The sequence below is a fragment of the Rhinichthys klamathensis genome, unplaced genomic scaffold (assembly GCF_029890125.1).
Source record: "Rhinichthys klamathensis goyatoka isolate OS25496 unplaced genomic scaffold, OSU_Roscu_1.1 h1tg000391l_1, whole genome shotgun sequence".
Classification (NCBI taxonomy): Eukaryota; Metazoa; Chordata; class Actinopteri; order Cypriniformes; family Leuciscidae; genus Rhinichthys; species Rhinichthys klamathensis.
The window spans coordinates 2894011-2920997 of NW_026606894.1; the positions used below are offsets into that span (position 1 = coordinate 2894011).

The following is a 26987-nucleotide window of genomic DNA, read 5'->3' on the forward strand; positions in this document are numbered from 1 at the left end:
TTCCAGCATATGGTCTTCATTGGCGTTTGGTTTGACACATAGTGTAAGTAGTCGACCAATCACAACAGACTGGGCCATCTGACCAATCAGAGCAGAGTAAACCAATCACAACAGACTGGGCCATCTGACCAATCAGAGCAGAGCAGACCAATCACAACAGACTGGTCCATCTGACCAATCAGAGCAGAGTAAACCAATCACAACAGACTGGGCCATCTGACCAATCAGAACAGACCAATCACAACAGACTGGGCCATCTGACCAATCAGAGCAGAGTAAACCAATCACAACAGACTGGGCCATCTGACCAATCAGAACAGACCAATCACAATAGACTGGGCCATCTGACCAATCAGAGCAGAGTAGACCAATCACAACAGACGGGTCCATCTGACCAATCAGAGCAGTGTAGACCAACCACAACAGACTGGGTCATCAGGGCAGAGTATGGCTCTTGGAAAGGAAGGATTTGGAGAGACTGAATCCTTGAACAAACCATTTTCAGACTCTTTGAGAAATTAGGTGATGTACAATGCATGTTATGAGAAAATTAAAGATTTTATTTTTTGCTCTTGGATGCTTCTAAACCTATTGTAGAAGACGTCCAAAACAAACATAGGAACCTTTAAAATTGCATAAAAGGGGCACTTTTAAAAACTTTGAAGTTTCAAACACTATTTTGATGAGTTCTGTTGACATAATGTTAATTATTACATCAGTGTTGATCATCAATCTGGGTTAGGGGGAAAAAGTTGTAGTAACAATAAAATTGTCTTGGTAACTTTGAAAATTGGATTTGGAAATTGAACAGTGGATAAGGAGATTTTTTTTTAAATCGAGTGATATATATATATATTTTTTTTTAGTAAAGGAAAAATACCTGTTGGTGTTTAAATTGGTTACGACTGACATTTAATTGTTATGTTCTTTTTTTGTCTGTTTACCCTTGTGCTGAAGTATTTACTTTTAGTATTTAGTATTTAGCTGAAGTATTTACTTTTAGTATTTACTTATATATATATTCTTTATAGTGTAGAGATTGTGGTGAGGTTGTTAGAGAGAGATTGGCTACATGAAGTTTTACACTGACCACACGAGCAATGATTACACTAATGCCAGTGACAAATAATATCTTGTTGTTTAAATCTGTATGCTAAATACATATACAATGTGCTATGTTTGCTGTTAATTTGATCTAAAATAGATAAGATTAATTGGTTCCACTCCATTATGTTGAAATTTTGTTTTCTAATAATACATCAATCACATCAATGAAAACTACTGCAGATTGTATAAGTGCTTCTTCATTCGGTTGCTCTAAATTCACAGACCACACAAACAATGCACTTCACAAATCCTCTAGTGAATTTGTGTGAAGACAGGCTAAAGATTAACCAGCCTCTCCCAGTGGAAGTATGCGAGTATGCTGAGTGATAAATCACCCCGATCCACAGGTCACATCACACTGTCCACTCACAAATCTGCAGCATCACTGCTTTGCTCTGCAGAAGGAGGAACAAGAACAACAGACTAGACAAAAAAAAATACATATCAGAGAATATAACTTCCTGTTTGAGGCTCATGTGGTAGAAACACTTTCACTGCAGCTGCCTTACAACACATTCAACACAACTGCTTAATGTATTTGGCAACTTAATGTGCAATAAGTCCTTGTATTCTGATTTATGATAATGAAGCCGAGTAATATGATTTTAAAATGTTTTTCTTTTTTTGGTCCCGTTATCTTACATACACCGTCAGATTTTGTTTTGCCTGCGTCAAGAGCTCCTGTGACGGCGTTTCATTAACACTAACTGATAGCGGCGCACTGATAGCAGGAAAATCTGAAGTGGACTCAAATGTATAGACAAAACACAAAGCTTAGTGGTCATAAAAGCACACAAAGTTGAAAATTTAAATTCTGTCATCATTTACTCACACGTATGTCGTTCCAAACTTGTATGATTTTCTTTCATCTGTGGAACACAAAAGATATTTTGAAGAATGTTGGTAACCAAACCACATTTGTTATCATTTACTTGGTAATTGTATGGACAAAAACACTGAGCCATTTCACAAAATATCTTCAGCAAACAAAAAGTCATATAGGTTTGGAATGACATGTGTAAATTATTTTTTTGGAAACTATCTCTTTAACTCAACTGAAGCGAATGACAGGATATTGACATTTCTCATCTCATGTTATAATTTATAAGCCTTCATATGTATGCCTATCACATATATATACAGTGTTGGGGAAAGTTATAAAAGTAATGCATTACAATATTGTTACTCCCGAAAAAAAGTGACTAATTGTGTTACTTATGGAAAGTAATGTGTTATATTACTTTTGCCTTACTTTTTTCTCACCTGGGTTGGGCTTGCGTATTTGTTTCTTTTAAGAGGCGCATCTCAAACCTTTCAGCTGTGCTGCCATTCTGGATTGCAGAAAAAAAGGACACAGGAAAGTTCAACACTCTGGCCGCATCCAAAATGACATACTTCCCTACTATATAGTAGGCGAAAAGCAGTATGTGACAAAAAAAGTATGTCAGAATTTATAGTACTCATAAAAGAGTAGACACTAAGTCCCCAGGTTCTTCAGGCGAGATTCTGAAGTGTGCATTAGATGGACACTTTACTATCCCATGAGGCCGTAGGAGAGGATTTTTTCAATGGCAGTAAAGTGATGCAACTGACACTGGTAGGTCACATGATAATGAAAGCATTGCAGATGTAGTATGTCCGAATTATAGATTAAATACATAAAGTATGTTTGTGTAATTTAACATTTAATTATCATAGGTTTGCACAATATTCTGTTTGCATTTCATTGTCTTTATTCATTTTGAAAGAAAAGTCGGCTCCAATTTGCTCAAAACCTTATAAATAAGCCACAGTAGTTTTGGGATTCTGTTCTGAGGAGCGATGAAGCAAAAAGGGAACTTTTCAGCCCTATAGACGAAGAAGAATGAAGCATATGCAGTTAAAGGGATAGTTCAATTTGAAATTAATTTTTGGTATCTTTTAGCTTACCTCAAGGGCATCCAAGATGTAGGTGTCTTTGTTTCCGCAGTAGTTTCAATTTTGATATTTTTAGGTCAAACCGTTCTTGTCTGTCAGTCATATAATGCAGGTCTATGGTCACCACCTCAAAGAGCATGCACAGAGAAGTCCAAATTAAACATGATTTAATGACTCGTAAATGTAAGTACACATTGATGGCCTAAGACACGAAACGAGCGGTTTGTGTGAGAAAACGAACAGTATTTATATCATTTTTACCTCTTGTAACCACAGCCACGACCAAGTGATCTGAGGGCGCGGGCGCTTCGGTCTGCGCAAGCGCCGGAAAGCGTCCCGGAAGTGATCTCTCGCGCGTGTTCGTCACTCATTGTTTACACAGAACAGAGATTGTAGGTAAGACGGCTAATTAAAATGGTACTAATTTGCACTTATCCGGGATGTTTAAACCGTCGTAAAAGAAAACAATTACGTATGCTCGCGCGAACTCATCCGGGAGTGGTGAGTTTTCACAAATTCCCAATTTATGAGCGCGAGAGATCACTTCCGGCGCTTGCGCAGACCGAAGCGCCCGCGCCCTCAGATCACTTGGACGTGGCTGTGTTTACAAGAGGTAAAAATGATATAAATACTGTTCGTTTTCTCACACAAACCGCTCGTTTCGTGTCTTAGGCCATCAATGTGTACTTACATTTACGAGTCATTAAATCATGTTTAATTTGGACTTCTCTGTGCATGCTCTTTGAGGTGGTGACCATAGACCTGCATTATATGACTGACAGACAAGAACGGTTTGACCTAAAAATATCAAAATTTAAACTACTGCGGAAACAAAGACACCTACATCCTGGATGCCCTTGAGGTAAGCTAAAACATACCAAAAATTAATTTTAAAGTGAACTATCCCTTTAAGCATGGTGGTGGCAGTGATGCTCTGGGGCTGCTTTATATCCTCTGGCACTGGAAACCTACAGCGTGTGGATTGAAGTATCAGGAAATCCTAGGAGAAAACGTCATGCCGTCAGTGAAGAAGCTGAAGCTTGGGAGTCACTGGACCTTTCAACGGGACAATGATCCTAAGGATACCTCAAATTCCACCAAGGCTTGGTTGCAGAAGAAGTCCTTGAAGATTATACAGTGTCCGTCACAGTCACCTGACTTGAACCCCATAGAAAATCTCTGGTGGGATTTGAAGACGGCGGTTGCAGAACGCAAACCCAAGAATATTCCTGAACTGAAGGCCATTGCTCATGAGGAACGGGCTCAGACTCCTCAGAAACGCTGCCAGAAGCTGGTGTCTGCTTAAACATCTCGTTTGCAGAAGGTCATAACAGCAGAATGGTGTTCTACTGAGTACTAAAGATGCTTCCCATGAAGGGGTTGAATCATTTTGAGACTGCAGAAGTCATTAAAAGTTGCATTTTCAGTTGAATTTAGGGAAACCACTTGAAACATTTGTTGTGTTGAGCTATTTCAATTACTTTTGTTGTTTGATTTGTTCATTGCAAACAGCTGAAAGTCTGTAAATTCTGCCAATAAACCTGATTTGCAACGGGAGTTGAATAATTTCGATTACAACTGTATGAGCCCTCAAGTGCCAAAACTGGTAGTAATGTGCTAAACTAATCGAATCAAAAGGGCTTTGACATTTGACAGCCAAAAAAAGCAAGCATCAACTTTGATTATTTATAAATTAAGTACTCACTCAAAGTTCTCATTTAATAGGAAATTTATTTTCACATGTCAGCAAAAACATTGTAGTGTTTAACACAGCTACACATGAAAAGCATAAAACTAATCCAATGCTGTCGGCACAGTAATCTGCTTAAAATGGTGGAAAACCAGCAAAATCCCCAAATAAAGGAACTTCCTAAATGTTTTATACAATGTGCATATGACATAAACGTATAGGCAATCTACAAATGTATGACAAATGACCACAATATTTCCTTCTGTGAAAAATACATCTATCTGTGAGATAAAATAAATGCTTTGAGGAAAAAAAAGGACAAAAGAGTATAAAGAGATTTTTACCTCAGAAAAAATAGTTTAAGTAAATGCTTTTTATTACAACAAAATATATCACAAAAGCATTATTAGAATTGCACCAACTCTGTTATAACAGAGTTTCAAAAGCACATCGGGTAAGTGTTCTATATTATGTCATGAGAATCCTTTGACAAACAAGCTCTCTATACAAAATGTACATTATCATATATAAATTTGGCATTCGGTCTTAAAAAGTGATGTTTTACATATATATCTATGTATAATTTCATTTTTATAATCACCTTGGCCTCCTAACCATAGTTCCAGACTGATATTCTTTTAAACCAAAGATGGTTTAAAACTTCCCAGCAAGACACTCTGTATCACATAACAGATCATCAATTCTGGTCCTTATTGATAAAAGGATGCCGACATTGATTCAGCACAGAAAAAAACTCAACTACAGCTAGTTTAACCAAAGCATTTTTACATGTAAAACCACATTCGAAGTCCATCGTCTCTGTGGATGTCAGGAAAAGGCAGCTGTTTGGTCTATTGTATTCCATTTGTTAAAACCCTTACAGTCTCTTCGTATCGATGTCTGCCCTCAATGGAGCTTTAAAGCATTTCATCAGGTTTATGAATGCTCATTCCAGTATATACTTGTCTATCAGCATAATCTAAGCTTCTGTTTAAAGGCAGGCCTGCTGCACCTGTGTCAGAAGCTCCCCGAAGCGATCGAACAGGCCCTCTACCCATGTCCTGTTGCCCATGCAAGTCTGGACCGTCTCCTCCTGCCCCAGGTCTTTACCTCGCGACTTCAACAACTGAATCTGGGATATGAGAGAGAATCACAGTGCATCAGTGTTGTAAACACAAAGAAGATTTTAACATTTTATAAAGAAAACAAAAGGTGCTCCGAGTGGTTGTTGGGTCGTAGCAACCAGATTCGAACCTGAATCTCCCATATGAGCACCACAGCTCAACATGGAGCACATGTGCCAAGCGCTGGGCAGATGTTCCCAAACTTTTTTGGTCAGCTGAACCCCTTAGGACATAAATATTTAAATAATTGAATGACACATTCGCATGTTCATGGTTCTGTGATGTTGGTTAAAGGGTTAGTTCACCCAAAAATGGAAATTCTGTCATTAATTACCCACCCTCATGTCGTTCCACACCCGTAAGATTGAAGATGAAGATGAACAAATGAAGATATTTTTGATGAAATCGGAGAGCTTTCTGTCCCTCCATTGACAGCTACTCACACTATGAACAAAAAGTTCATAAAGAGATTGTAAAACTAATTCATATGAATTTAGCGGTTTAATCCAACTTTTCTGAAGAGACTCGATCATTTTATATGATGAACAGATTGACTTAAGTCTTTTATTCACATTTAAACATTGATCAGCAAATTGAGCATAAACAGAAGCTCAACTGAACCTGTTTGACGCATGAGAACAAACCTCATGGAATGAACCTTATTGGTTCTTGCTGAAGCTCAAACGTGTTGCGTAACACGAGAAGGAACCTCATTGGTTCTTGCAGAAGCTCAAACGTGATGCGTAACACGAGAAGGAACCTCATTGGTTCTTGCTGAAGCTCAAACGTGATGCGTAACACGAGAATGAACCTCATTGGTTCTTGCTGAAGCTCAAATGTGATGCGTAACACGAGAATGAACCTCATTGGTTCTTGCTGAAGCTCAAACGTGATGCGTAACACGAGAATGAACCTCATTGGTTCTTGCTGAAGCTCAAATGTGATGCGTAACACGAGAATGAACCTCATTGGTTCTTGCTGAAGCTCAAACGTGATGCGTAACACGAGAATGAACCTCATTGGTTCTTGCTGAAGCTCAAATGTGATGCGTAACACGAGAATGAACCTCATTGGTTCTTACTGAAGCTCAAACGTGATGCGTAACACGAGAATGAACCTCATTGGTTCTCGCACGTCAAACGAACATGCTTGAGCTTCCTTTTACCACAACTGATGTGTGCGTTGATGAATGTTTATATGTGAATAAAAGTCTAAATTCAATCGTAGCTGTCAATGGAGGGACAGAAAGTTCTCAGATTTCATCAAAATATCTTCATTTGTGTTCTGAAGATGAACGAAAGTCTTAAGTGTTTGGAATGACATGAGGGTGAGTAATTAATGACAGAATTTTTGGGTGAACAAACCCTTTAACGGTCACATGACATGCAAGTAAACAGATAAAATATAGATTATTTTGATTTTAATTAGTTTAATTTTAAATTCTTTTATATACAGGGCTGCAAGTATAAGGCTTGTTTAAATATATTACTGTTGTAAATTACAATTGTCCTATAAAATAAATGTAATATTTTATATTATTTTACACTGCAAGTTTACAATACTAACATTTATGCTTTAAAGTTGGCGTGAAACTAAAGTTGTGATCTTTTTTTCATTTATTGTGGTGTAAATCCAAGTGAAAATTATTTCTAAACAGAATAAAAGTAGGGTGGGTCTTGATTTTGTTCATGGGGAATTGATTGGATGGTTGTGATTTGCTATTGGTCGACCTCGTTCGAGTGAGGTTTCCCCGCTCTCACACCAGTAAACGAGTCATCAGTGAAGAGAACAGATGACGCTGCAAGGGGAAGTTATTTTGATTAAAGATTATGAGGGCATATGAATATTTGTAACAAAAAAAACGTGCACAGACTTTAACTTTCAACTGTTCATATAGTCAATTTAGTGGAATACTGGTAAAATGGTGTAAGCTTCTATCCCAAAATGTTGGAAACTGTGTGAATGTGCAAATAAAGTGAACCTAGTGCACATTGTGTTCCCAAAATGCACATTAAACTGGTTGGAGATGGAGTTTACTGAGAACTGGGAGGCAACAGACTATAAAGCTTATTCATATCGCAGCCTTTGATTTGATAATTGCACCAAGCTATATCACAATTTTAGTTTTATTTTCGATGAATTCTGCAGCCAAATGTTTTTGTTTGCATTTTACCTTAGATTCAATTAGTCATTAACTCACCCCCCGCAGTTCACCCATTTGGAAAACCCTGCACTAGGCCAACGTTCAGGTCTTATATTGCATAAGCAAACAGAGTGAGGTGGAGTATTTTACCAGAGGATAAAACAAGACAGTCAAAACAAGATTCCTTCAAACATTCCTAGAGCTTGTCAACAAGGACTAGTAGATTGGTTATCCTTCCAAAAACTCACACAAACAAACACATTGATTCCTCACCTCCTCCATACACATCAGGTATGTGTGGTACTTATAGTGTTGTAGAGAGTGATATAGGGAAAACCACTTCGTCTTCTGCTGATCCACTGTGTATTCCTGATCGAGTGGGAAAAACAGAGAAATAAAGACTTTAACCGTGCATCATAAAAGCCAGTATGGTATACCTCCTAGTGGTCAAAAAATTAAGCTTGTTGTTATCAGGACATTTGGCATTAGCAACACTAGACTACTAGACCTGGAATACTCACCAAGGGAAGTTTGCTGGGGGATTTCGAGGGCTTCATGGTTTTCCTGTTGTAAGCCCTCCCACTTAACCTTACTTTAAAAACGGGAGTCTCGCAGTCTGTTTTCAGCTCGGTGACCACAGACAGCTCCGGAAAGCTGTCTAATGCATTCTGCCAGATAAAATAACATGCAAGAAAAATCACATATGTTTACATGCACAGATTTACATTAGTTCTATTTTCTTTAATCAATTTAATCTGACGTTCTCACTATATATATATATATATATGCATTAAATGTTTTCTGAACAAAATGTTTGTGCGTGTGAAGAGCAGCACTTTGTTTCACCGGCTGTGTCAGAGTCATGATCAAGTCGGCTATCTAAAGAATTCAGATATTTGATAAATTTGCCTTTCTAGAAGGGATGTTTAAAAGTTGTCGGGTTGTCTAATAACTTATCAAATAGTTGGTTTAAAGGAAGCCATGTAGTTTGGCTAGTTTAGGGTCATGCTCACCAGATGCATCCCATCTGAAAAAAAAATATTACAGGAAAGCATTCTTCTCATGTCGCTAACTTTACTTTTGAAGTCAGCATTACTTGAAAATTCTAGATTGTAAATTGATGTTATAAGAAAGTGACATTTGAAGGCCAAGTATGGTAACCCATAATTGGAATTTGTCCTCTGCATTTAACCTATCCAAGTTTGTGAAAATTACCTCGTAAATTTTTTATCAAAATTCCAGTGAAAACGACAGACTTCTGTCTGGTGACGTATGCAGGACTTCTCCAATAGGGATGGGCACATTGATACAGCAGTATCCATATACTCACAAGCTACTTATTTGGTATTGATTCCTTTAAAAAAACATCATTAATGCAAAATGTCAGTTTCTGAAACAATATCAAATGTTTTCAGTACTTTTTCTAATGATTGTGCCAAAACCCACCTGACATATTGTGTCACATAACTATGAGAAGTGCGTGTGCAGCGAAAAATAAATACCATTTTTTTAAAGAAATCTTTAGGAAGTGCATGTTTAATGTTGTTGGTATTTTAGTTTAATTTATTCATATTTATGTTGTAATAAATTATATTATTATTTAATCACAATATTTGTACACCTATTGGTATGAAATTTTTACTTAATTGTGCTCATATTTGCTTTTGTGATACATTTATTAATGCAGAGTATGTCATATGAGCGACACATGTAATGTGTAATAATCTTTTTTTCTCCTAAAAATGAACATTATTTTGAAAAATCACATACCAATTTAAGAAATAATCAGTATCAGTATCGATATTGGTATTGTTACTATCAGACAAACTCACAAGAGGTGAAAAAAGTGACTATTTATAAGTGTTTATTACAAATTAAATCCCTGTAGGGGGTCTGGGGGCATCATCACCTTAAAATCATGATTTTAACAATGCTTTCTGGTGCAAACTGACATAAAAATAAAAGGAAAAGACCCCATTTGTTGAAAAAAAAAAGGTTCACTACTTTAACATATCTAAATTGAATACTTTATTAATATCGTTTAGAAGTGTCTGTTTATAATAAACCTTTACCCAAATAAGTGAGCAGAGAAATCGATACAATTATCCTTCCTGACGCTGATATTAAAATGGGCGCTGATATCTTCACAGTGTCCGCGGTTTGGCTCTATTTATTAATTGTATAATTACATTTTTTCATCCGATATCATTTATATTGAAATTAAATGAAAGCATACAAAAGATTGGTGGGCAAACAGGAGCTCAGGTAGGTAAAAAAAAACAGAAATTAGGTCACAAATTTCTTTAAAGGGATACTCCACTTTTTTTGGAAATAGGCTCATTTTACAACTCCCCCAGAGTTAAACTGTTGAGTTTTACCGTTTTTGAATCCATTCAGCCGATCTCCGGTTCTGGCGGTACCACTTTTAGCATAGCTTAGCATACATCATTGAAGTGGACAAGACCATTAGCATTTCTCAAAAAAAAATGACCAAAGAGTTTCGATATTTTTCCTATTTAAAACTTGACTCTTCTGTAGTAACATCGTGCACTAAGACCGACGGAAAATGTAAAGTTGCGATTTTCTAGGCTGATATGGCTAGGAACTATACTCTCATTCCTGCGTAATAATCAAGAAACTTTACTGCCGTACCATGAGAGCAGCAGGCGTAATGATATGACACAGCGCCTGAAAATAGGCTACCTTCCGTCAACACAACAGAACTATTTTCAGGCGCTGCGTCATATCATTACGCCTGCTGCTCTCATGGTACGGCAGTAAAGTTTCTTGATTGGATGGATTCAAAAACGGTAAAACTCAACAGTTTAACTCTGGGGGAGTTGTAAAATGAGCCTATTTCCAAAAAAAGTGGATTATCCCTTTAACGTCCTCTATGAAAACTAGACCCGTCCAAATAGGGATTTATTTTGATTCTTCCCTACTTTAAATAACAACAACAGAATCAAACCCAAACAATACTAAAGATACAAAATAAGAAAAAAAGACAAAAACAAACAAAAAAAGAAAGAAAGATCTTTGATTCTTATTGACCAATTAGTCCCAGTTTCAAATGTGATTATTACTGTGAGTTGAAGCAGGACTCTCATATACTGATGGCAGAATGGAAAACGGTGACTCACTTTGAAGATCTGACCCATGCGCAGTTTGGGCAGCAGTCTCCGCCTGTTGTCTGTGATCATTCCATCCACCCTCTTCATGTGAGGCAGCAGCAGCTCGTCTGAATGCAGGACCAGATCAACCACAAAGGTCAGCTTCACCATCTGCCACTTATTAACACTCCTGTTACAAAACAGACAGAACTTCTCACCGTTCTCTTGCTCAAGCGCGTTCATGACATCCGTGTCCAGGGCGACGCTGATCAGCAGCTCTACGAAGCTCTTAAAGGTCTCCTTCATTGTTCTGGTGTTCAGGAAACGGGAAGCGAACGGAACCGGAGGCGTAAACTCTGAAACCGAGAGATGGGATTGGACGCAGCATGAGTGTGGGACAACAGCAACAGACAGATTGGTCCCCCATGAGATATTATATTGCAGAAACATGGAATAGGAAAATATTAGCCAGCACAAACTGAATTATTTTGTTTTAATAATATATACCTTCTAATTTGAAGGTAGCACTTTCAAATTTCAGATGCTAGCATTACATTATATATATATACACTCACCGGCCACTTTATTAGGTACACCTGTCCAACTGCTCGTTAACACTTAATTTCTAAGCAGCCAATCACATGGCGGCAACTCAGTGCATTTAGGCATGTAGACATGGTCAAGACAATCTCCTGCAGTTCAAACCGAGCATCAGTATGGGGAAGAAAGTTGATTTGAGTGACTTTGAACGTGGCATGATTGTTGGTGCCAGAAGGGCTGGTCTGAGTATTTCAGAAACTGCTAATCTACTGGGATTTTCACGCACAACCATCTCTAGGGTTTACAGAGAATGGTCCGAAAAAGAAAAAACATCCAGTGAGCGGCAGTTCTGTGGGCGGAAATGCCTTGTTGATGCCAGAGGTCAGAGGAGAATGGCCAGACTGGTTCGAGCTGATAGAAGGGCAACAGTGACTGAAATAACCACTCGTTACAACCGAGGTATGCAGCAAAGCATTTGTGAAGCCACAACACGCACAACCTTGAGGCGGATGGGCTACAACAGCAGAAGACTCCACCGGGTACCACTCATCTCCACTACAGATAGGAAAAAGAGGCTACAATTTGCAAGAGCTCACCAAAATTGAACAGTTAAAGACTGGAAAAATGTTGCCTGGTCTGATGAGTCTCGATTTCTGTTGAGACATTCAGATGTTAGAGTCAGAATTTGGCGTAAACAGAATGAGAACATGGAACCATCATGCCTTGTTACCACTGTGCAGGCTGGTGGTGGTGGTGTAATGGTGTGGGGGATGTTTTCCTGGAACACTTTAGGCCCCTTAGTGCCAATTGGGCATCGTTTAAATGCCACGGCCTACCTGAGCATTGTTTCTGACCATGTCCATCCCTTTATGGCCACCATGTACCCATCCTCTGATGGCTACTTCCACCATGTCACAAAGCTCTAATCATTTCAAATTGGTTTCTTGAACATGACAATGAGTTCACTGTACTAAAATGGCCTCCACAGTCACCAGATCTCAACCCAATAGAGCATCTTTGGGATGTGGTGGAACGGGAGATTCGCATCATGGATGTGCAGCCGACAAATCTGCGGCAACTGTGTGATGCCATCATGTCAATATGGACCAAACTCCCTGAGGAATGCTTCCAGCGCCTTGTTGAATCTATGCTAGAAGAATTGAGGCAGTTCTGAAGGCAAAAGGGGGTCCAACCCGTTACTAGCATGGGGTACCTAATAAAGTGGCCGGTGAGTGTATATAATGGTTTTAACTGATATATTCAGTTCCTCTTCTTCAGTCGGTCAGTCGACGCCACGTCGAGACCGACGAATAGGAATCTCGCTAGAGAGCCCAATCGAGTGAAACTAAACGAGCCAATGCACATTGGCGTGCAATCATTAGCATCAGCTGCTCAGCCACACAGCGCGGGTATATAATGAGCAACAGGTGCGATTGCACTTCAGCTTTTTTGCTTCGGAGCCGAGCACTTCGATGCTGTGTTCTCTACATACAGAGGGCGATACAGCGCGGTCTCTCTCTTTTTTGTTTTCTGTAAGAGCAAAAACAAAAAAAAGCTGTTTTTACAGCTGGTAAGGTGCGCCGTGAGAGCGCTGAAAGGCTGTTTTCGCGGCTTGTAAGATCGCCAGCGAGAGAGACAGCGCACGACAGGTGCACATTCCTGTCTGTGTTCGCTGTGACCGTTCCCCTGCGTGCTTCAGCACCAAGGAGAGCAGTCCCTGAAAGAGCTTACATGGGTAGAGCGCGTCTTTTTAAAGATGTCATGAACTGCTTGAACACGTTCAAAGGCAGGACGGCGGTCCCGCTGAAATTCTTTCAGAGGCTCCTGGGGCATATGGCAGCGGCAGCAGCTGTAACCCCGCCCGGCCTGCTTCATATGAGACCGCTTCTTGAGACGAATAGCGCCTTGAGTTCGGGCCGGGTGACAACCACGTTGTACTGAGACCCCGGCCTGGCTATGTGCCCAAGGTTCCTACCACTCCCTTCAGGGACCAGGTAGTGAACCTGCAAGCGCTGCCCCTGGAGGAGACAGACCCAGCCCTGGCTTTGCTCTGTCTTGTTTGTGTTCTGCGTATGTACGTGGACAGAACCCAAAGTCTTAGGACCTCAGACCAGCTCTTTGTCTGCAGAGGATGACCCACTGGATAGTGGACGCCATCGCCTTGGCTTACCAAGCACAAGGCATGCCCTACCCGCTCAGGGAGTTGCATCCTCCTGGGCGCTGGCACGTGGCTCCTCGCTAACAGATACATGTAGAGCTGCGGGCTGGGCGACACCTAACACGTTCGCTAGATATTTTAGCTTACGTGTAGAGCCGGTCTCCTCCCGTGTTCTCACCCTAAACGGGAAGAAGCACTGAGAGGTCCGGCTCTGTCGGCTTGCTGCACCCTATTGTGCAGCCTTATTGCTCCAGAGTGAAAAACCTGTTGAGTCCTCCGCCAGGCCTTTATCCGCTGAATCCTTGAGAACCGGGTCTAGGCTGGTTCCCATATGTGTGACCCTAAGGGGGGCCCATATGAGTATATTTTCTCCACGGCTGCTCTTAACGGAAGCCCGTGTCTTTCCCTTGGGCTAAGTCACCCAGTATTTCATGTAGTACAACCTTCGGGCTAGTCCACATGTATTTACCACATAACTCCTTCGAAGAAAGTGGCTTCCTCAGTGTTCTCCTTCCTAACAGAAGGGCACGCTTAGTGTTATCCAATAATCTCACTGTATGGGTTATCATGGAACAACAGTGACAGATACACTCTGTGTAAGCCCTCTCCCATCGTCCTTCCAGGCAAGAAGGGGTAGAGGCTTGCACAGGGCGCTGGATGGGGTGCAGCAGCTGTGGCCCTTTGGTAGGGATTCCTATTCGTCAGTCTCGACGTGGCGTCGACTGACCGACTGAAGAGGAACGTCTCGGTTACATATGGTAACCCTCGTTCCCTGAAGGACGGAACGGAGACGCCACGTCCCGTCGCCACATCAGCTGTGACCCAACGGGGCAGCCAGCTCATCGGCTCGGTTACTCAGCAAAAAAGCTGAAGTGCAATCGCACCTGCTGCTCATTACATACCCACGCTGTGTGGCTGAGCAGCTGATGCAAATGATTTCACGCCAATGTGCATTGGCTCGTTTAGTTTCACTCGAAGTAGATTGGCCTCTCTAGCGAGATTCCTATTCGTCGGTCACGACGTGGCGCCTCCGTTCCCTCCTTCAGGGAACGAGGGTTACCATATGTAACCGAGACGTTTTATCCCTTTTTATTAATACAAGTTTAGTTGAATTTTCTATAAATTTCTTAAAATATGTAAGATATACAGACTTGTTGGTACAAAAAATAAGTGCTATAAAATTAAACTAACTAAAATATATAATTTATATTTAATGGAATTAACTGATATTTTAGATTAGAACATATTTTTGCTGTGTTCCCATTGTATTTACACAGCTTTATCCAGAAGATGTCCTTAGTGAGCAGTAGTTTTGAGCTCTTCAAAAAAAGTGAATTTTTTATTCCGAAACAATTGGTTCAATTAAAAGCATGCTTTTCCCATCATTGATGTGCACACATCTAGGCTTTAAGGTCAATTTTCTCCAGCTGTCACATGTCTCACCGTCATCTTCACTCACAGCCTCTGGTGAGGAGTCGGAGGGAGATGTCGTGAACTCCTCTTTCCATTTCTTTCTCTTTTTGGGTGGCGGTTCAGCCTTGGCTTTCGTCTGCTTGGGTCTGGGTTTAGACAGAGCTTTCTGTTGTGTCGTTTTCTGCGTGGGAGAGTCCGACACAGTCACTGCAGTGAATCGTTGGGCCAGAAGAGCTTTAGCCTGAGAGCCTCTGGGAAAAACATACATCACAGATAAATTAATTAGTCACTTATTGAGTCTAATATGTACATTATCAATAGCGTGGCTAATGGAACGGTTCTGACCAAAACCACAATCCTGTGAATTTTGTGCTAGCTGGCTGGAATAGAGTAATGTGTGGGATCAGTTTGAAGTTGGAGATTTCAAACAAAACTGGCAGGAGATTGATGTACTATGGAAAAATATTTGGCTGAGTGGGATTGCACAATAGAGCCTGTGGCTCAGCATGACATTTTAGAGAAGAATAGGAAAAACATGATTGCTAACAAATCTGAGCTATTTTCGTTACGCGATTCATTTATACATTTACATAGGGGTTACAGACAGGACACATTCTTGTGTTCAAAGTCAATTAGGTGAGGCCAAAGTCTCTTTAAAGTCGTAATGAAAAAGAAGTAAGTGGACTAAATGATTGGAGAAGTCCTGCATATGTCACCAGAGAGAAGTCTGTTGGTTTCACCAGAAGATCCAGTTATGACATTTTGATTACACGGTCAAAAAAAGTTTAAAATGAAACAAGTGCACAGATGAATTATTCACATAAACATAATTCTAAATTAGCTGAATTCACGCTAATAGAGTAAGGCAGATACGGCCCGTACCTCATTGAATGCATGGGCTTGCATCGTGGTTTCCTACTGCAAACTCGAACATACTCCCGCTTGTTGACAGTGTCAAGAAATTTGACATGTACTCTCCTGTACATAGACTTCGCATCACCAAAGTACCCCAAATACTGTGAAGAGTATATGACACTGAGTGTTGTTCACAGCATTTTGATATATACATTGGAAGCACACTATGTTGCTACTAGGGGTGTAATGGTGCGTTCACACCGGACGCGAATAGCGCGTCAGGCGCGAGTGATTTCAATGTTAAGTCAATGCAAAGACGCGTTATGCGCGTAAAAAATTCCTGCGGCGCGAATGAGGCGTAGAGCGCGGCGCGGTATACGCGAATACGCCTCGTTCGCGCGAATTGAGCGTCTGGCGCGTTAAGCGCGTTACGCGCGAATGATTTAGTTAGTGCTATTTGTGCATTCACGCGTTTGACGCGAATTCGCGTCTGCCGCCCGAGTTGAAAAATCTGAACTTCTGCGTCAATTCGCGCCGCGTTAACCAATCAGGAGCCTAGCTGCTTGCTGCTGTCACGTGGTGAAGTATCTGGATGCTTCAATAAATTATTTTGTAATATATGACTGTGGTTCTAATGCACAACAAAGCAAATATTTTATCACATAAAACTTGATTTCAATATATGAGACATATTCATTTTGTATTGAATGCTATTTATTCCATATCTAGATTATATGAAATATTATTATAATGTAAAGACAACCAACATATAAGTTAGTGTCTGGACAGTGATGTGTGTGAGAGAGAAAAAAATCACAGGACAGATTAATCACTTTTGGAGGCTGGCTTCGTTTATTATCAAAACAAAAATAAATGACAGATTAGGTGGATGCGGATGAGGGTGAACCTCGCGCCGGGCTGTAGAGCGCGGGCTCGACAGGCATAGACCACTCGAGGCCGAGGGCTTATACGGCCTACGCTGTCCTCGTCAGCATCCTCACCATTAGGTCCACCAAACCTAGCTCCTGGAGCAAATTGTGAAACTCTTGAAACCCTCCGGAGGGTCGGGTGGACCAGAGTACAGCGACGATGTCCCCTACGCAGCTGTTTCTGCTCTCCAGAGCATATACGAGCGGTGACTCTCTCGAATAATGCTAATGCTAATGCTCGATAAACATCTAAAAAGATGGCCGCCAACGGGTTTCGAAACTTTCGCCTCCGGATTTCGCCTCTGACGCGCGTAAATTTCGCTTCAAACTTTTGTTGTTACGCGCGTCAATTTCGCCATTGACACGCGAATTAACACAAAGTGGTCAAGCGTCAAACTAGACGCGGTAGACGCGAATTTGACGCGCTATTCGCGTCCAGTGTGAACGCACAGTAACGGTTCAAATTCCTCACGGTTCAGTTTTATCGCGGTTTTAGGGTCATGTTCAGGCAAAAAAGGACTACTGTCAAATAAAAATAAAGAAAATAAGAACAAATAATCAAACTACAAGCAACAGGACAAATAAATACAATAGAGCAAATATATAAATAAAATAAACGTTGCTTTTAAGGTTATTTATTTAGGTATCTAACAGTAGTTTCAGGTACACAAATTGAATGAAGTAAACAAATGTAAAACAACACTGCATATAATCTTCACTGTATAAATTAAATAAGGATCAATCATTTTTAAAGTTACAAAAGCTATTCAGTCAATAGCAGGGAGTGATTTTCTTGTCTTTCGTTGTTTGATTAACATTAAAAACACAGACAGCAGCAGGAATATTAGGCTGCTGTCACTTTAAGAGCTGCACGGATCCGAAATACTGATAATGTACACATGCGTTGTCTTTCTCAACTGTATATGTTCACATAACCTACTATGTTTGCTAAGATACTCTCCAAGACGGGCATGTTGACAATTTTTGTGCGAATTTGTCCACTTAAGCAACAAGACTTGAAAGAGAACTCAATATTTGCTCGTTGTCTGAGAAGCAGGTTTCCGCATGCGTGCTTCAGATGAGTGCACTTGAATGTTTAAATTGGCAAGGCTTAAATGAGTTTAGTTTAAACACAGATAGCAACGTGTGCTGTTCAGGTCTTCCCTGCACTCACGAGCTATCAACACCCGTGTGATGGCGGCGTAAATGACTAGTCATATTAAAGAATACAGCACTTGCATTGAACAAAGTTTAGGGGAAGACATAATGCATATACATCCACAGAAACACACATTATCCTAACTATCTGTTTTTACCATATTATAAAAGAGTAAGCGTCGTTAGATTTGAGAAAGTGAAAGTGCGTGCCGAACGGTACGCTTGCGATTTTTTACCGAGAACCTTTACACCCCTAGTTACACATACATATATTGTTTTGTATTGACACTTACACTGTTGGTGGCAAAGAACACTCGTTTCCCGTCCCTGAGCTCAGGTACAAACTTCTGCAGCAGGGCTTTCTGGACCTTCCAGATGGCTGGTGGTTCAACCCCAGCAATCATTGTGATCTACACCCAAAACACACATCAAAGGCTTACAGAGACATAGGGTTTAATGAAACACAGTCAGGCAGTCTGCGCAATGTCTCATATATTTGACAGGAGGAGGTTGGTGAAAACATCACAAACTGCTCAGCAACAACAGATACGTCACATAATGTAATTTGAACAATTTAGAGTCAACATGAAACGGCATTAACAACTCATTTTACTTCCATAATATGAAATATTTTGGAAGCAAATAGCATATTCAATGAAGGGCGGTTGTTCCATTAGTTCAAGTTAACCAATAGCTTGTGCATCCTAGGTGAAAGGGTTACGAAGGCAGGCATTTTTTTCATTGTAATAATGTCCAGAATAGATTGTGCTAGAAGACATTGTCGCTCTCCAAATGGATGACAAATTTTTTGACATTGTCTTTGCATTTTTTGCATATTTGTAATATCTATATTATTTGCTGCAGTTGTATATTGGTAATGTTCTGTGCAATACATGTAAACTACCACGCTCTCTTTGGCTGTGTCCGAAATTGTACCCTATACCCTTAAATTGAGCACTATTTGAGGGGACAGCCATTTGTAGTGGTGTCCGAAACCATAGTGGACGTTATCGAGTGCACTCATTCAATCCCACAATGGACCGTGCAATCAGTGTACAACTGATGTGCGCTCAACGGCTAGAGAATACCCATAACGCACTGTGAGAGTCGTGCGCCAAATTAATTCACACGCCTGACCAGAAGATGGCGCCGCAGCTGAATCAACTATCCATCCATTCATTTTACAAGCCGCTGGTCCAATGTGGGTACAGGGTACTATCATACTTTGATTATTAAATTGTTTAATTAAGGTTTTAAAAAGTTCACTTCTTTTTAATACTGGAGCAGCCAGTTTTCTAAGTTTCAAAATGATTATTAAACAGCAAGGACAAAGTATGCAAATCGGCAGGCCTTCCAGCGCAATTCAGTGTCTGAATTCACTCACTCGTTTTCATTCACTCCTTCAAGTGGACTATATTAGTGGAGTAATGTAGGGAATAGTGAATGAGGGTATAGGGAGCGATTTTGAACACAGCCTTTGAGTTCTACTCTTGCTAATTGAATCCAGCTGATTATCCCTAACTGGTAATCTAAAAAGAAAAGGGTGAATGTTTGTTGTAATGTGACGCAATGTGCTGAAATCTCTGCTTGTCTAACTTTTTATTCACTTGAAAATTTTTTGCTTCATGCAGTTTATAAAATAAAATATTTGTGCTAGACTTTCTCTAGTCTGGAGTCTGGACTGAATTCAGTGTGCGGTTAGCTTTTCTTTTTTTTGTTCGTTCAGAATAAATTATGTTGATTCTAACATCTAAGTGCTGATTTCATGCTGACTTCTATAAATAAATGGCACAAAAAGCACATCTCAGCATACCTCCATCCTTTCAATGTCCTCATTCCTAACCACAAACTCATCTCGCTCCCGGTACATGCCCTCCCCTCCACTATCTGACAGCTCCTCGTCCATCAGACCCTCGATAGCAACTGTGGTCAGTTGAACAGCTAACTTGTCTGGAGGCACATCCTTCACCAGCTCCTCTGTAGAGATCTTCTGTACAGCCTTCGGTTGCTCCTGTGGCTTGGCAACTAGAGGCTGTGTGCTGGAGGCCTGAAGCTGCTTAGTATTGTCACCTAAATATATGTTGTGTTGAAACAGGAGAAGATTAACTAGGGTTGTCATAATACCTAAACTTCAGTATCTCAATAATAATGATTCATTTACAAAATATAATACTACAGCAACATGCTTTACCTTTACATTTAGTCCTTGAAGCTATCCTAAATATTATATTATATTATAATATAATGACCTGGGCACATAATGCAATATTAAAGAAAATGTCTTCAAAAGGGGAGCTTCCATACCCAACTTCTGCTTTTTTTCTGAGGGCTCATCTAAAGATGAAAGCGCAGAAGTGATGCTCTTTTGCAGATCCTGGTTTTTCCCCACTGAATCATCTTCGTCAGAGGAAAAGGATGGCAGTGTTTCCAGGTTCCTCTGGAGCTCTTCATCAAGTCGCTTTGTCGAAATGACACTATGAGGGTCTGGAGATATCAATGGGGTTGAAGGAAGGGGAGGTTTAAAAGGAATAAGTAATGGATTAGGAGGCCTCTTGGAGGTCGAAGGCTTTCTGGTGCGACTGGGTGACCGTATTGGTGGAGATGATAGGTTTTGTCTGGATCCGGATTTAAGGAAGTCCAGGAAGGAGCCCAAGAATCCAGTTTTGACCTCTGGCTGTTTTTCTTCAACCTCTTTTAACTTCTGACGCATCCTCTCCTGCTGTTGGAAGCTATCATGGGAATTCTCTGAGGTGGAAGTTGAACTTGCCTCACTGGCACGTGAATTCTGGCGCTTAACTTGTGTGCTTTTCTTCTGAGATTTGGATTGACCGTTTTCATCTTCAACAGATTGCTTTGATGAACCCTTCGATCTGGATCGTTTTTTTGAAAGGCCATCAGTAGGATGCTCAATAAGACTGTCATCGTTTTTAAGGCCTTTCGATCCCTTCAGCTGGCTTATATTATTATTTGACACATTTTCAATATTCAGATGTCCTGACTGACTTTGTTCCTGGCCAGCCAACTGAAAGTCAGAGGAGGTTGTATTACTAATAGCAAGTCCATTAGCATTCAAAGCAGAACCATTGCTAGAGTTAACAAAATGTCCTTTGGGTAACACATCATTCTTCTCATGAGCGTTTGCTACCTTGTCAGATATTTCTTGTGCAGAATTGTTTCTTACCACTGATTGGTTATGAGAGTTTGAGAGCGTAAACACTTGGTGTCCCTCCGTTTCTTCTTTGGAGTATGTCGTTTGTGCACCAATTATAGTCATCGCTTGTGAGTTAGCGATTATCATGTGCTGAGATGGGAAAGTATTTAGTCTGTTCTCAGAGGACTGAAAATTGCACTTGGAATCTATAGAGTTTGCTACCGATGACATGTCGCCATCAGATGATGTGGATTTGACGAAATCCTGTGGTGTGACGCCACAGGCAGCTGCCGTAGCAGCAAGAATGTCATCGACATTTGAGAGGATGTTCCTCTCATCTGCCAATAGCATGGAGTCAGGAAAGCATACAGAACTGAGAGTAAAGTTCTGCTTTGTGTCATGAGGATTTGAATGATTGAAGTTGTCTTTTTGTGTTGGGTCCTGTTTAGTGGACTCTGCCGAGTTGGGCACTTGGTGAGAGACAATTTGCTGGTTGTGACGCCCATTAACTGTCAAATGACCAGTGTCGCTGTTCATTTGGAGATATTGGACTGGTACGGACTGCATGTACATAGTCTGCTTGGGCTGATTCTGGCCTGAGGTGAGCACAGGCTGCTGCAGAACAATCATGTGAGAGGGATCGAGTAGCACTTGGGCACTGGGAACCCGGATGAACTGTGTTTGGTCCTCAGACAGCTGTCTGGGATCGCTCGGTTGAACTCGGATAATCTGACCCTGATGATTCTGCTGCTGAGATATGGACCCTTTCAGAACTAAAGTATGCTGTTTCAGCTGGTCGGCACTCAAGGGTGCATGGGTGGAGTGCATCAACAAAGGGTTACCCTTGGGGTCGGAGGGAGTATTGGCACTAGTAGCGAGCTCCTTTGTGGTTTCCAAATGTGTAAGGATCTGCTCCTCAGATCGGGAGTTACTGCGAATGACACTTTGGGTGTTATGCCTGTCTTCCATCTTTGAAACTACATAAACGTCATTTTTTGTGCTGTTCAGTGCTCCGATTTCAGTGGCTGAAAGGGTTTGGGGAGAGGTCCCCATAGATCCTTTCTGTAATGCCTGCACATCCTCAAGAGGAAGCTCTCCAGAGCTCTCTTTTGAGGAAAGAAAGATTCGTTCATCTTGCTGACGTTGTTTGAACTCAACTGAGGACTGGTCAGTTGGCAAGGCTTGGGTGTGGGTGGCAGGAGAGGAGGTTGATGACTGGACAGATACCAAGTACTTCTGCTGTAACAGGGCACTGTCTGTCTTGCTAACAGGGGAAGACTGCATTAGGATGTAATCCGGGCCTGGGTTAACGGATGATAAGCTTCGGGCACGACTGGGTGAGAAAGAAGAGACAGAGGACAGGGACTGACTTGACACATAGTTCTGTGAAGGTATGCTAGCAGATGTTGGCCCCTGGGTATAGAAACTAATGGTTGGCAGGCTCTGAGAGTGGCTGGAAGAATAGTTTTGAGAAGGACTTCCCATGCAAAGAGTTTGCCCTGGTGTCTCATACCCATCCCTGTTTCCCACATGTGGCAATTCCTGCTGCTGACTGGAGGAATAAACAAGAGACTGGCTCACAGATGTCTCAGCTTCAGATGGGCTAGTGTATGACAAGAGAGTCTTGTAAATGGAAGGAAGCTTCTCAGACAAACTAGATGAGAAGGCCTGTGTTTGGCTCAGGTTGCTCGACAGGCTTTGAGATGTGATATAAGCATGCGAGGCACTAACGGACACCAGGCTTGAAAGCTGCGTGGATGTGTATGGTTGCGATTGGCTGGCGATCACTGAACTTTGTTTTTGGGCTGAGGAAGAGTAGCTCGGTGGCTGCAGGCCTGGAGAGCTTGTCTGGGCTTGAGTGTCTGTGTTCTCACTGGGATGTTGAGCTATTTTGGTAGAACCGTCTTTAACCTTTACTCCAGATGTGCTGGAAAACATAGGGGAGGGGACAGAAGAAGCGTAGGCCTGAGTTTGCGGCAGCGCTGTATTAGAAGTCTTCTGTTGTGCAGTGCCGTTTAGGGGTGAAGGGTCAGACGCAGGACTGCAGGGTACAGGTGTGTGCGGGGAAAGGTCCTGTTGATATGAAATGTCATCCTCGTCATGCAGGTAACTCTGTAGGGAGTGCTGGGTACTGCTAGCCAGCTGCTCCTGGACTGGCTGGGTGCTAGAAGGCCGCTGATGGTGCTTGATCACACTACATTCACGTTGAAGTGCTCGTTCGATGGAGCCTGAGAAAACCGGGCCACCGTAAGGCTGAGGGGCCTGCTGGGAACTGCCCAAAGATGTGGAGAGCAGACTGAACTGAGGCTGAAGGAGGTGTGGGGCTGACTCTTGTGCTGAGCGATACGTGGAGGACTGAGGTGGCAAGCCAACCCCTAGAGACGTACCACCAAAAGTAAGTGAAGTTGGCACAGTGTTCTGGGAGGATTTGAACTGGAGCAGAGGGTCATTAGGGGATAGCAGACCATTCGAAGAGATGAAAGTGCTGTCCTGAACAGCAAGTGCTGATGTAGTGGTGAAACTTCTTGTAGGAAAGGCACTAGGGTGCTGATAGGAGGAGAGCGCAGAAGGTGTTGGGAACGTTCCTGATGAATGCAGGGCTCCGGTGAGAAAAAGTTCTGTTGAAGTGTTTGCACCTGTAGCAGAAAAAAAATAAGTTTGATGAACTGCAGGCAGAATTTAAATTACATGTCGTCTCTAAACCAATTTTCTTTTGCACTAAAATACCCCTTTGGTCTGTAACAACAACACTTCAGGGGGTCATACAATATAATTGAAGGATGGGACAGTGCAAACGAGACAATAAAGTTGCAGCCTATTCGTGAGTGCAGCAATGCACTAATTTATTTCACATGCTAAGAGGGAGTTTACAAAAGAGTCCGGCAGCAAAAAAAAAAAAAGAAAGTTGGGTGGTAAATGCCATGAACAACAAAATTATGACCTATTATACAGAGATCTTAGGAAAAGATTTCATTATTTCATTTTAATAAAAAGAAAACACAATGATATGACCCCAACTATTGCCCTAATGACCCATTAAGGATGACTGGCAAAGAGGGAAGATGGTGCAGCCAAAACTTCAGTGGTTCCTCTAAAACAGAGACCTAATGCACATTTACCTGTTTGCCAGGAGGGGCTTCTAAATGGAGGGAGAAGAGTAGAGCCAGCAGGTCCAGCCTGAAGGCCTCGGGATTCAATAGCGGAGAGGAAGTTCATGACTGATGATTCAGTAGTGTTGCTGCTGGCTGTGCTGTGCTGATTTGAGTCAAACACTCCTAAAAGAGAGAGATACCATACACAGATAACAGGCTGTCAGTGACTTAAAGGAGGGACTATATTTCATTACAGCATGAACCGTTTGCTCACCTGTGGGGTGGTGGGTGGTGGTAAACGTAGGCTGGTGACTAGAGGCAAAAGTCTGCCGTTGGAGGATCTCAGACTCCAATTGTGTAGAACCATAACTTGAACTATTAAAGTAAAAATGTCACTTTTAGATAGTACATAAAAAACGACTGACCACAAGCTTTCACTGAGCTCACACAAAGATCTTTAATCTTCACATAAGACAGGCACATTTGTATACAGTCTCTTCACACGCAACCTATTCTTGAGGTTCTGTACACTTCACACAAACCAAACTCTTTAGTATAACAAAAACAAACTATTTTAAGCATAATAGCAGATATCACACATGTTCTCTGTGAAGCAGCCTAGTTTGGTAGTAGTAGCCTACATAATAGGCTGGTAGAAGTAGCATAGTTTGGGTAGTTATATAGTCTGCATATTTGAAGTGAATTATAAAAGTTCTCCGTCATAAATAAATAGCCATACTTCACAGCAAATGAGACAAAAAAGTCACAAGCTACAAAGAACATAGAGTCTGGACAGAGAAAACACATGGAAACTATTTTAGTTGGTTTGTCTGGTATGATTGTAGCAAAGCCACATCTCTTGCTAAATAGAGGCAAGTCTGTCTACATAATATATTTTGCCAAATAAACATCTGCATAAGTAAATGTCACAGCTGGCAAGATTCATTTTTGAGTTTGTTTCCTAGCTGTTTTTGATGGCTTCACTGTGTATGTGTGTACAGACATCCCATAAACTAACAGAGAGGATATCATCAGCTAGTTCTAGTCAGTTAAATTATCTATTTCAGTTAATAGTAGTCAGAAAACTAAAGTGGCAACACATCGCTGGAGAATCAGAAAATTAAACAAGACTTTAGTGTCCATGACTGATGTCTTACACTCGGATGTTTAATTATTATAAGAAACAGTTGATCATTTTAACTAGTGAATCCAAACTACTATTAATAATAGTATATATTTATAATATATATTTATTCCTTCTCAATTCATATTTTCTTATGATAAAACACAAAATCTTGTTCTTTTTCACCAGGCATAAAATTAACGTCACTGATTTCTGATGTATGGTGTCAATGTAAATTTCTACAAAACCATAAGTTAGAAGATGGGAACTTCTGATTTTTGAGTAAACAGAGCTGCCCGGACAATGTGATATTTGCATGCTAGGACAGTGTAATAAACTAACTGTCCCTGGTTCTGACTGCTAAACCACCTGGTGCTTTTTGGCACTGTCTCAAAATCTAGTGTGCTGCTGACTAACTACCCTGCCTAGGTTTTGTTTTTGCACTTAAATTAATTTTACAGAACAGTTATACTGATTAAATGACTTGTAGATCACTGCCTGATAAACAGAAGCAATTTATGCATATAAATGCGATGCATTGGCACCATACATGTGTAAATTAAGCTAATTAATGACAGACAGACCTAAATAAGACACTTTTGTGTAAAGTTGCAGACACGTGTTCTGCAACACTGATCGATCAATTGTTTACAAACCTCCTCCATGTCTGCAAACACACTGTTACTGCAGTGTAACTTACAAGTTTATATACGACAGACCAAGCTGACACAGTTCTTAACCTCCACTTTCTGATCATTCATGCACAAAAACATATACCATAATGAATAATAACGAATTACGGTGTGAGTGCAGTGCGGATTGAAAGGTGATCAGTGATTTGAGCACATTCATGAGATTTACAAAAAGCACCACGGTGTATTACTCCGCGAGTGACTAAAGCTATAAACGCATTAGCTACATTAAAACTGCCTTTATATGTGTCTTGACACTTTTACATGTGTGTTTGTTTCGCTAGGCCTTCCATCACCGGAGTTTTCTTCGGGAGGCGACCCACCCTCTCGTACCTGGGTTTGTAGGCCCAGCCCGCGCTCTGAGCCGCCGCGCTGACCGGCTCTGTGAAGCTGGAGCTCGGGTAATTCCTCTCCATCATCCGCCTTGGATCGGGAATGACGCGCGTCCCCTGATACAGTTACACATTCAACCAAGCGTGACAAAATCACATATTTCTCCAAACGTTGCTGGTCCCGCGGTGATCCGAGCGCTGGTCCCGGGGGTCGGACGGCTGATTTGTGCTGTGGATTAATAAGCGCAGGGTGAGAATCACTGCTCGTGGCCCCCGAACACAATCACAATCAGCAGTCAGAAGCGCTGCTGCATCGAGTCCCCATATTGACGTTTTTCTCCCAAACATTCACTTCCGAGTTCCGACAAACTTTAGATGGAAGTTTTTTTTGCTTTTCTCCCCCCTCTGTCTCTCTCTCTCTCTCTCTCTCTCTCTCTCTCTCTCTCTAGAATC

The 26987-nt window shown here is 41.2% G+C and overlaps 1 protein-coding gene across 1 annotated transcript; it reads right to left on the reverse strand.

The window, feature by feature from the left end:
* Nucleotides 1-4735: 4735 nt before the first annotated feature.
* On the reverse strand, nucleotides 4736-26962 carry qser1 (glutamine and serine rich 1). The gene is made up of 13 exons (XM_056234314.1): nucleotides 26536-26962; nucleotides 24662-24762; nucleotides 24415-24570; nucleotides 20449-23931; nucleotides 19958-20214; nucleotides 18438-18554; nucleotides 16085-16218; nucleotides 15233-15453; nucleotides 11310-11447; nucleotides 11122-11219; nucleotides 8503-8649; nucleotides 8255-8350; nucleotides 4736-5846 (listed from the first exon to the last, which is right to left on the reverse strand). Exons 1-13 carry the CDS (start codon nucleotides 26619-26621, stop codon nucleotides 5706-5708), a joined length of 5175 nt encoding a protein of 1724 aa, XP_056090289.1. The 5' UTR covers nucleotides 26622-26962; the 3' UTR covers nucleotides 4736-5705.
* Between the last annotated feature and the right edge of the window lie 25 nt (nucleotides 26963-26987).